Source organism: Lithobates pipiens, unplaced genomic scaffold (assembly GCF_037356315.1).
Source record: "Lithobates pipiens isolate NorthernLeopardFrog02 unplaced genomic scaffold, aLitPip1_a1.2 Scaffold_28, whole genome shotgun sequence".
Lineage (NCBI taxonomy): Eukaryota > Metazoa > Chordata > Amphibia > Anura > Ranidae > Lithobates > Lithobates pipiens.
This window is the reverse complement of record NW_027507789.1, coordinates 70448043-70460319: the sequence shown is the minus strand read 5'-3', so window position 1 is coordinate 70460319 and position 12277 is coordinate 70448043. Positions and strand designations below refer to the sequence as shown.

At 40.4% G+C, this 12277-nt stretch overlaps 1 protein-coding gene across 3 annotated transcripts in view; it reads right to left on the bottom strand.

The window, feature by feature from the left end:
* Positions 1–12277, bottom strand: part of SRCIN1 (SRC kinase signaling inhibitor 1) — a 942827-nt gene that overhangs the window by 15926 nt on the left and 914624 nt on the right. For all 3 annotated transcript variants that reach the window (XM_077459390.1, XM_077459392.1, XM_077459391.1), the window contains one exon: positions 8261–8395. In XM_077459390.1, coding sequence (XP_077315516.1) covers positions 8261–8395 — 135 coding nt within the window. The remainder of the gene's footprint in view (positions 1–8260; positions 8396–12277) is intronic.

The window sequence follows — 12277 nt, the reverse complement described above, 5'->3', positions numbered from 1 at the left end:
AAATATAGAAAGAGAGGTGCGGAGAAAGCACAGGTACACTTTTTTTTACCAAAAAAGAAATGAGAAAACAGAAGTAAAACAAATGTAGGGAAGGCACAGGAAAGCATAAGAAGCAGAAAGACATAAAATACTGGCGATAAGAGGGGCTGTATGTGGGAGTAAGAATAGCTGAGGTATTAGAAAAAAGTATGAACATTTTAAAATACCTGAAATACCTCATTAAAGACCAACAAATAACAGAATGGGGGTAGGTGGGTGAAGATGAGTAACAAACTGGCAATTTTTTATAGACCTAACACTAAAAGCAACTGTTTTGCAAAGTGAGATATTATACAAAGCAATCATTTAGTAGCATGTTAAGATTTATGATAACATATATTTCAGTTGAGCAAGGAATACATAAAAATACTTGAGAGATAATATTATATGTTCCTGAAAACTCCTAGCAACAATCAACAGATTACACAATAACAAAAAGGAGTACCTGCCTATGAAAATTAAAAATGAACTGGCAAAAAAAAGTTTTGCACGAAAAATGTCAAATGTCAATTGGGAACCAGAACTGCTAGACAGTTAGCCTAGGTGATATATTCGTTTTTACATTCTGACATATCACTATAAAAAAAAAATTCACAAAAATAATCACTGTAAAATTACTTTCTGATTTTATCAAGGCAGATGTTCATCAATTTAGAGCAAGTGGTTTATAGTTATAAAATATAATATAGTAGAACATTTAAACTCTAGGGACATAAAAAGCAATTATAGGACAGCTCCCCTACTGGTGGCCTAACCACTACAACTGCCACAGAGACCCGGTGAGTAGAAAGCAGTAAAAATAAATATTAAATGTCATTGACATTACAACAAAAGGGTGGGAGCTGTGTCTCTCAGAAACTCCGAGAAAATAAATTTATGGTGGCTACAAAAATCACTGAGAGCAGTTTTTCTCAGATGGAGTGTGCCAGTACTTAATACCAGCACCCCCAGTCCTGGCTCTAAATGTACTCGTGCTTGTGGATATGGCCGGGTCTGCAGTGCTGCCTCTCCATGTTGAGTTTCCCCTCTTCAGTCGTATGTGCAAGCCAACATCCCCTTCCTCCTAGTTGTGGTTTGCTAGTATGCCACTTTCACATAAAACTGGCTTTCTGGGATAGTACTAGGAGTTGGGTTAAGGGGCGGAGACCAGAGTAGTCCTGGGAGGTGAGTAGAGTGTGAAGACCAAGGTGACCCTGGGAGTTGTACATGCACCTATTTTTTATGAAGAAAAAAAACTCAGAGACCCAGCCTTTGATCAAAAATCAACTCGGAACAAGTAGAACAAACAATACAATACCCAATTAAGAGGCCCGCAAAACACACCAACAAGGCAAGCCCTTTTCCTTCGAGTAATTCACACTGCTGCCTGCAAAACTTTGTGACCAAAACATGCATCTGCGGATGCAGCCATCAACTTTCAAAATGCATCAAAATCCAAGAAGCACCCACTGCTTTAGTAAAATGAGCTGGGAGCAGAAAGCAGAGCCCTTCGTACTTCGCAAAGATAGCAAAGCAAAGATACTCCCCTTTCCAATGGTCCCTCCAGGACAAGCATCTTCCCCTGTGTTTTGGTTTTCTGGGGCCTCTTCATTGGCCAGCGCGGGATGATGTTACTACTCCGCATGCACAAGTGCTAGTCATAATGGCACACAGGATTAGGCCAGCCACTGTAAGCTTAACTGTGCATGCGCAGCTCAGTTTAAATTCTGGGGATAGCTGTGATTAGGCAGGTAGGTGTAGTTTATTGCAGAAGAAACATTGTATGTCTCTTCCACAATAGTGATTAGAGCAAGCATAGCCCTTTAATATGGTCTGGTGTGATTATAGGGGTAGAAAGTTAAACATCCCTGTAAGGACCATTATCCAGACCCAAACTTTGATGGCCGAGATAATCTCGCCTGCTAATTATAAACACTTGGAATGTATACCACATAAAGGGCTGACAATTCCTCTTCTGCCCAAGGCAAGATATCCTCCAGTGCCACTCCCAGACATTTTGTTCCTCTCTGGGGGTAACATACACCATGCCACTGCCGTTGCATTGTCTGACTGTACCTGTCCATCCAGAGAAACAGATAATCTGATACATCACAACATCAATATCTTGAGGGCAAGTTGAGCCTCTTTTTTTTGTTCAGTGACCAAACTATAGATGCTCAAGTGTAAGCAATTATCCTTATTTCCTTATCTAGAGAGTTGTGCCATATTCAAAGGATCTCCTATTGCAAATCCTTAAAATGGAAGACCCAGAACCCTTATACAAGAGTGGAGAGATGACCAGTGACTGCTCTGAAGTCAGTAGACATGGTCATGAAATGTCTAACGCTTTCCCAGTGGCAGAAAGACTCTAAGTATTCTGGAGTCCAGTATCAAGCCCAAAAACTCCAAAGATAGACAAAGAATTGTCTGATGTTCAGCAAGCAAATTAAATTTTCCACTTGAGTTCAAAACATCACCTGGAGATTTTTTTGCAGTAGGCAATTCAAATATCGACCGACACCAAAGGATCTTAAACTTACTGACTGATATTCAGAGCTTTCAGGTTAAAGATGGCTCAGAAATTAAATAAAATCCTCAGACTTTAATGTCAAAGGTTGTACCACTGGCTTAGACAGGAGCCTCCCAATTGTGAGTCGTACATCCAACAGCTACTGGGGAATCAAACAAAGGCTGGCTGCAAAAAACTGAATGGCTGTAAACCCAGATGTCAAATGTGACTATGTAGATGGCAAAATATAAACATCAGTTTAAGTTCTTTGTGCAGAGGCTCATCAAAGATCCAGCAATAGCATATAATGATCTCAACTGATTTCATCTTCCAGGCATTTGGATCCTTAAAAGGGGGTGTTTCTTCCACTGGAATAACTGTTGTCTTGTTCAACTGGAAACCAAATAATCAATGATTGATGGACTAGGCCCTTTTTGGTAAGGTTTGTTAAGGCTTCACTGTAGCATGCTCTCCCAAGGCAGCAACACTATGGGCCCAGGCAGAAAATCCAGGATCACTTCATAAGCAGTTCATAAAAATCGAGGAAAACCATAATTGTAGCTGAGGGGGGAGGAGGAGGTGTGGGTCATCCAACCACTGCGCACTGGCCTAGCACACTAAAAGTCTGCAGCCAGCAGCCCTTGCAGAATGGCTCTGGACCCAGATGTCTAATGCCCTGCAGCCTGGAGTAGGACTGTGAAAGAGGCTGATCCTAATCCAGCCATCAAGAAGACACATCAGCTATGTAAAGAAATGTATTAGGTATTCATCTTGTTTAATTAGGAAATCATATCAGTCACGACAGCAAAACCCAGAAGCTGAGTGAAATACATATTTACCCTTTGGATGCCAGACAAAATCTGAATCTCTCTAGCAAATGTGGGGCTAGGTCACCAGATGGAGCCATCACCTTGTTTTATAAGTGCACCTAGCACTAGACACTATTTTAGTTATTTACTAAAACCGGAGAGTGTAAAATCTAGTGCAGCTGTGCATGGTAGCCAATTATCTTCTAACTTCAGTGTATTCAATTAAGCTTTGACAAAAAAACTGAAAGCTGACTGGTTTCTAGGCAGAGCTGCACTTGATTTTAAACTCCCCAGTTTTAGTGAATCATGGCTTAGAAGACTATCTTCAAACAAAGGCTGCGTCTCCCAATGATTGACAGAGAAGGAGCTTTTTAGTAATAAAGCTGCAGCCATCCTAATGTGATATTTCTCTGCTGTTTCTTGCTAACAAGAGATGTGCTTGTAATCAGTAGTGTATTTAGGGTTTGTGCTGCCCTAGGCCTGACTAAACTCATAACTCCCTAATTTAAATATGACCCACTCCTTCCTGTCAAGGCCACACCCTTTGCTGTTTAAGACCTGCCCTGAAATTTTCGAGTGGGGACACCAGTTCTGAGTAGGGATGAGCTCAGGCATGTTCACATGGTCCACCTGCTGAGCCCGCCAGGAAGTCAGTGCAGCGCTGCCCTAATCACAGGCAGTAAGACATTGCCCCGATGTGCGGCAGAGGTTGGGAAAAGTCTCATTGCCTGTGATTAGCGCAGTGCGCCGACTTCCTGGCAGGCTCAGCACGTGGACCATGCAAACACGCCTGAGCTCATCCCTAGTTCTGAGGGCCTGGGGGGGGGGGGGGGGGGGGAACGACAATGGATTCCCTTCATTTGCATAGATTTACACTCACACAAAAAAAAAAAAAAAAAAAGAGTGTTGCCTATAGTTCTGCTTTAAGCACAAATTTCGGATAATTTTATGGAGAGGACTAAGAAGATATAACCATGCCAATGGTGCAGCAGAAAACATATAGCACAGTGAGGGGGTTTGTGGTCAAGGATGATAGGACAAAATTAGAAGTGGCGCCCCCATCCCCCAGTTGCGGAATGCCGGTCGCCCGGGAAGCAGTGCGGCTTTATGGGTGACGTTAGACTAATTTGCCTCTCAGCCCAGTCTGCCCCATAAGAGTGGTGCTACACTAACAGTGTAGAGCAAACTGGTGGGGACTCTTTCCATGCTGCCCCCTGAAAAGTGTTGGCCTAGGCCGTGTCGGGTGGGGATGAAGTAGGGGCTTCGTAAACGTGTTTTGGGGAGGATTTGTGCTGGGGGGATTGGGTAGAATTATGCTAGGATTTGTGGTGGGAGGGAGGATCTGTGTTAGGGTGGGAAATTTGAGAGAAAAGAGCATGTGTGCTGGGAGGGGTGATTTTGTTTGTGTGTGGGAGATTTGAGTGGGAGAAATTGTGGGATTTGAGCTAGGAGGTGTGACTGAATGGCAAAGATTTGTGCTGAGAGGGGGGAATTAGACTGGCAGGAGGGGGAATTATTGCAGGTTTCAGAGACAATTTGGGCTTGCAGAGAAATAAATGCTTAGGGGGTGAGTGTGCTGATTAGAGCCGTTTTTTTTTGGGGGGGGGGGTGATTTATGCTGAGAAACGAAATGAGGGCACTCAACAGATCTCCTCCTCCACCCCCTCACAGTGCATAGCTGCGATCGGTTTCTTTACAGACACAGCATTGATCTGCACAATGTGTAGTTCTGACCTGTGAAATTCCCTGTGCAGATTGATTCTGTGTCTGTAAGGGAATACAATCTCAGCTATGTGCTGTGTAGGGTGAAAGAGCTCTGAGTACCCAAGGCTGTGTGCAGCATGAGATGGAAGGAGATCTGCTGAGTGCTATGCCAGCAATGACCCTGTCGTCTTCTCTGCTGACCACTCTCTTCTACTGCCCTGCTGACCTGATAACCCCTTTTCTTCACACTGCTGACTCTTGTCATATGCTCTGTTGAGGAAATGGTATAAAAATGACTGCTCTATATGAATAAAATGTAGCAGCCAGCACTACAGTGTAACATACATTTTGTGAATAAAGAACATGAAAAAGTGCAGCACTAAAATTAAATATTGAATGTTAACATATCAACATATTATGATGTACAATGTGAATTGTGATTTTCATATACAACCAGATGACCAAAGCATCATCATCTGATGATTGACATAAACAAAAGTGCACTGTGCAAAAAAATCATATTAGTGAAACCATCACAATTTGTATAGTCCCATTAGTGATTCAAAAACACCAATTTGTTTGCATGTGTTCATTTGAAGATAACTAGGGGTGTAGAACTAAGAGTCACCACAATGTGTGCATCCACTACCCAGGAGAGAAGATTAAATGCGCTTACCAGACGGCAGCATAAACCAAGTCTGTAGTGTCAAAACTCAAGATGGTGGTCACAGGAATGGTATCCACAGGTAAAAGTGGTGTAATTCCTTCTTAGCAACTAAGCCGCTAATAGCAACATCAACCAAAGTTCAGTCTTTGTGGACGAAACATGTCAGGTTTGATTAATTTTTTCCATGCCATTGCAGCGCTTTGAATTTTTTATGCTTTTGTAATCACAAAGGTGATATTTTATTGATATGCAATAACCCGCAATTTATGTAAAGCTTTCTACTTTTAATAAATTTGTAACCAAAGGTTTTACACTATGTGGATGCTTTATTTTTTTATGGATGCCGTAACCTATAAGTTATGAAGCTGTTCAGTTGTGGAGGAGACTTTATAATTTTTGGATTACCATCTTGGCGATTACCATCCTGATCCTTACCACCATACGCTTGGTTAATTTTGCCCTAAGTGGCTTAGTTGCTAAGGAGGCATTACACTGCTTTTAACTGACCTGACCTACAGGCTTGGTTTACGCTGCCGTCTGGTAAGCATATTTAATCTTCTCTCCTGGGTGATGGATGCACACATTGTGGTGACTCCTTTAGTTCTACACCCCTGGATATCTTCCCATGAACACATGTGAAGAAAATGGTGTTTTGAATTACTAACGGGACTATACAAATTATGAAGTTATATGATTTTTTTGCACAGTGTACTTTTTTATTTTATTTATGTCAATCATCAGATGATGCTTTGGTCATCTGTTTGTGTATAAAAATCGCAATTCACATTGTACATCAAAATATGTTGATATGTCAATATTTAATTTTAGCGCTGCACTTTTTCAAGTTATATATGCTCTGTTGTCCCTTGTCCTCTGACCCCCTGTACACTGCCCTACTGACTCTTTTACACTGCACTGCACACTGTCCTCTGCTCTAATTACCCACTATACACTGTCCTACAAACTAATGGCCTCTGTAGACTGCCCTACAAACTGTTGACTCTGTCCTCTGCCCTGCTGATCCCCTGTAAACTGCCCTACTGACCTCACACCCTCTGCCCCCAACATTTTTTTATTGCACCACCACATCAGACAGGCTAAATCTGGCCATGATTGTTCTGAGCACTATTGGAACGATGACATATCTGGACCTAGCAGTGATTAGGCTCTTCAATTTACATTTTGTTACGTTGCAAAATGAATAGGGCTTTTTAAAAAAAAAAATGGTATTTAACCACTTTCAGACCGGACCATTTTGCTGGCTTAAGACCAGACCACTTTTTGCAATTCGGCACAGCGTTGCTTTAACTGACAATTGCGCGGTCAATTCAAACAAAAGTTATTTTTTTCCCACAAATAGAGCTTTCTTTTGGTGGTATTTGATCACCCCTGTGGTTTTTATTTTTTGCCCTACAAACAAAAATAGAGGGACAATTTTGAAAAAAAATCATTATTTTTGACTTTTTGCTATAATAAATATCCACCAAAAATATATAAAAACAATTTTTTCCTCAGTTTAGGCCGATACATATTCTTCTACATATTTTTGTTAAAAAAAAAAAAAAAAAAGCAATAAGCGATTATTGATTGGTTTGCGCAAAATTTATAGCATTTACAAAATAGGGGATGGGTTTATGGCATTTTTATTAATTTCTTTTTACTAGTAATGGCAGCGATTTTTATTGTGACTGCGACATTATGGCGGCCACATCGGACATTTTTGGGACCATTGTCATTTATACAGCAATCAGTGCTATACAAATGCACCGATTCCTGTGTAAATGACACTGGCAGTGAAGGAGTTAACCAGGAGGTGGCAGTGTAGGGGTTAAGTGTGTCCTAGGGGCGTGTTAATAACTGTGGGGGGCTGGGTTGTGTGTTAGTGAACACTGATCTCTGCTCCAATCACATGAAGCAGAGATCAGTGTCGCTTGTTGCTAGGCAGAACAGGGGGATGCTGTTTACATTGGCATCTCCCCGTTCAGCCTCCCCGTGAGACGATCACGGGTATCCCCGTGGCGATAGAGTCCGCGAGACCGGACTCACGGGGGTCCCGACCGGCGCGCACACGATAGCAGGGTGGCAAATACAAATGGACGTACCTGTATGCCAGTTTGCCTGCCCGTGCCATTCTGCCAACGTACATCGTCGTGCGCCGGTTGGGAAGCAGTTAATCTTCTAGGGGGTAAAAGGGCATGATGTTAATCTCAAAAAACATCAGTATATTCCTGGTTTTTGGGGCTTTATCTTGTTACCTAGACACAAGCTATAAACATACAAACACTTGTACAATGGCAAAAGTGGATACATTCATATAGTGCAACTTGCTAATGGCATGAAGCATAGACTGTAGTTTTCTGGGGGTTGTTAATATATGAGTAAGCATGAGTTACCAAAACAAATGGATGGCACCCCTGGCATTGCACTTATCTCAGAACAGTCGTTATGACAAGGTTTTAAACACACAGACTGATGCAGGTTTTTAAATGAAACATGAGAGGGGAGTCAGTGTGTGCTAACCTTGTGCTCACATCTTCTCTACAGATAAACTACCTGCTGGTGTCCCTGGATCCTCATGTACTCCATCCTTTGTTTGGAATGCTTGCTGCTCTTGTCTCCACTGCTCTGCTGAACAGTCTTCAGTCGTGAGCCAACCATCTTCATGGGGGGGATTGACATGCCCCCACTCTGCAAGTAGAAAGGTAAGTGTCAGTAGAAGTGTGATTATCTGATACACGACTGCACCTTAAATTACAAATTCCTTTCTTGGCTTTAGCTGGCCATACAGTCACTGAGAGATCTGTTTGTATTTGTTTAGATCACAAAAAAATAGGATCTGCTGCAATTTTTATACTAGCTTTGGACCATGCTCCATATTGGCAGTGAATAACCAGGTGAATGAATATTCCCCACATAAAGGTAAAAAGCGTTTTAGCACTTGCTGTATAAGAACTTTCCTGAGTCTTCTATGTATCCACAACTATTTATCAATAATTTATATATTCAGGATTATTAATAAATCTGAGCAGTGTAACACTAGATTTTTATAATAGGCAATTAGATCTAACTGCATAATCTGATGGACCAATGAAGTTCCAAAAAGATAAAATAGCATGTATTTCAATTTGCCAGCTTACCACACAAACCTAAGTGCATACCAACCTGTCATGGAATAAACACGGAGGCAGCTTTCTCCTTTTGAACATGCTAGCTGCCCGGTTGTCCCGCTGGTCCTCTAACTTCAATACTCTGAGCTAGTGACCTGGAACAGGTTTGCAGATCTAACTTTGATCTGTCTCCAGTCTAGACCATGCATACTTGTTTTAGGTTATGGCTCAGAAAGCAGTGAAGTCCCCTGGTCTACTTGCATTTCCAGAAAGCTCTTTAAAATCAACCTGTACTGGCACTAAGAAGTAAAAGCAGAGTGAAAAAGTAAATGCAGGCACTAAGAGGTGCTTGTACCTTTTGTCTTTTTGAATAACCCAGAATAACTAACAGGTTCACTCATATGAATAAACAGAACACAATCTCCCCATTACTGGCAGCTTAGTGGTCTAATGGTTCTCACATTCACCTGAATATCTGACATACCATGATGAGCCAAACAAAAAGGGTCCTTATGCCATTTGATTTTTTTTTTTCCTTTAAACTTTTAGACCCTCCTCTTTTGGTTAGAAAGACAATCACATACAGCAGAGAACGTATTGCTGCTTTCTGATCCATAGCATTTGCTTTATCTCATCAATGTATATAAAATCAGCATCCATCCAGCCAGAGACAGCACCTCAATCATGCCCTTTCTTTACTAACATTACATGTCTTCCTGTTCCTCTATAATCAGCCAGTGCAAATTAGAATATCTAGCAGAAATAAAACAGAAGCCTGCGGTATGAACGTATAGGATATAATAGCCATCGCATCTTCACATCCTCTGCCAATTAGATATAATTCTGCAATGGAAAATGACAGCGGCAGAATAAATGCCTGAATCTGATTGGGAGATGTGTCCATTCCATTCTTGTTAAAGTAATTTGAGATATATATATATATATATATATATATATATATATATAAAATAGAACATGTGACAGTTCAATTTGCCTTTGTTGGTTACTAACCAGTAATGGCTAGTTAAAAATCCAACATATCTTTATATGGATTGTTAGTTCTCTATATCAAGCATTCCAAACTTTACTAGTCGGGAAAAATAAAGATGATAGGTGAGAAAAAAAACTGATGGAAAGACAATATTATATATGTATATAACAATAGAGTACAAAAAAATAAAACAAGGTACATAGCAAGCAAAGTTTATTTGGCAGAAAAGAAAAGTGATACGCTGTCATGTCCCTCTTGATTTTCACTTTGCTGAAAAGTAAAGTTTTAATTTTTTTTCATGCTTAAGGTAAGGTAAGGTAAGGTAAGCATCAGAGTTTATATCATAATGTAACGTGGTTGTAAACCTCAGCCATGAAATCTGAACAAAGCACATATTTCTATAGTGTTTACTTGCCTCTTTCTGAAGTGTCATTTCTCTTTGCTGTCTAGTTCCTCTGTTATCTTTTGTCAATTCTGACAGCTTTTCCCAACACAAGAGACAAAAGAGTGATGGGAGATGGTGGTCCAGCACACAGCTAGTGATTACAGACACTGCTCTTCATCATTTCTGTGTAGTGTGTGAATGGGGGAGTATATCCATTCCCTCCAATCAGGACTTAACGTGACTTTGTATTTAATAATGCATCTTTATTTTTTTTTTATTTTTTTTTAAGTATTGGCAGTGTGAGTACCTGAATTTGTCTTTGTATTAGCCCCCTGTACAATAGAGCTCATACTAGGTTGTTGTAATAATAAATAATATGGTACCAATAAATATGTTGTATATAATATTAAGGACTAATAATTGAATGTATTTATCAGTATTGTCTAAACAGGAGGGCGCAGACAGATATAGATCGGAAACTCCTCCAAGCCAAGCGTATCTCCAGGCAGCAACTTGGTTCTTTTCCAGAGACAATATAGCATTTAATGGATCACAAACCAGATGACAAAATCCAACAGACTACTTGCAAATACAACAATGATCAGAAGCCTTCAGAGTCCCCAGTTCTCCTGTTTTATCCTGCCAAGCATATGGCTACTCTATACATCTAGTATATATGTCCACTCTATATTATGCACCTAGATGGCTTCAATGCATGCAACAGTATAAACATATCCTAGATCATTCCTTAAAAAAAAAAAAAAAAAAAAAAAAATCTGTTTTTGATATACAATTTCTTTCCTCAATTGCCAAGATGTAAAGGCTGCTAACTGGTTCATCAAACACTTTTGATCTTGTTAAACAAGATGAACACTCTACCCTGAAGTTACTGAAAATAACAATTAAGGACAACTCTAGAGTCTACAACCCTTGTTTTCTAGGATGGTAAACATGGCCAATTCTGAGTATATTCCTTTTCATTTGTAAATGGACTGTTATCTGTCAATGTATGCCTGGACATTCAGAGAAACACACACACATATACTGTGTATATATATATACACACACATACACACACAGTGGTAAAAAAAAATATTTAATCCCCTGCAGATTTTGGGAGTTTGCCCACTTACAAAGAAACAGGGCTATCATTTTTATCATCAGTTTCTTTTAAATGATAGAGACAGAATATCAACCAAAAATCCAGAAAAACACAATACAAATGTTATAAATTGAGTTGCAGTTCAGTGAGTAAAAAGTATTTGATCCGCAAGCAAAACAAGACTTTGTGCTTGCCAACAAGGTTTTTTCCACTGAGGTAAGACGTTTCTTGTAGTTAGCGACCAGGTTTGCACACATTTCTGGAGGGATTTTGGTCCACTCTTCTTTACAGATATTCTCTAAATACTTAAGGTTTCTTGGCTGTCGCTTGGCAACTCAAACTTTCAGCTCCCGCCATACATTTTCTATTGGATTAAGGTCTGGAGACTGATTGGCAACTCAATTACCTTAATGTGCTTCTTATTGAGCCACTCCTTTGCTGCCTCGGCGGTATGTTTTGGGTCATTGTCATGCTGAAAGACATGCTTCAGTGTCTGGATGAGGAAAGAAAGTTCTCATTCAAGATTTTACAATACATGGCCCCGTCCATTGGCCCCTCAATGCTGCAAAGTCAGTCTGTACCTTTAGCAGAGAAACAGCCCCAAAGCATAATGTTTCCACCTCCATGCTTGACTGTAGGGATGGTGTTCTTAGGGTCATAGTCAGCATTTTTCTTCCACCAAATATGGCGAGTCCCCCTCCTCAAGAAGGCACATCGACAGTCATGCCAATGAACATATAAATGATTCAGAGAAGAAGAAAGTGCTGTGGTCAGATGAGACCAAAATTGAGCTCTTTGGCATTAACTCGACTCACCATTATTGAAGGAAGAAAAATGTTATGACCCTAAGAACACCATCCCTACAGTCAAGCACGGAGGTGGAAACAGGATGCTTTAGGGCTTATATATTGTGAAAATCCTGCAAGCTACTAAATGAAAATAATAACCAAAAGGTAGGCTGACTATGCTGCTGGTACTGTCCACA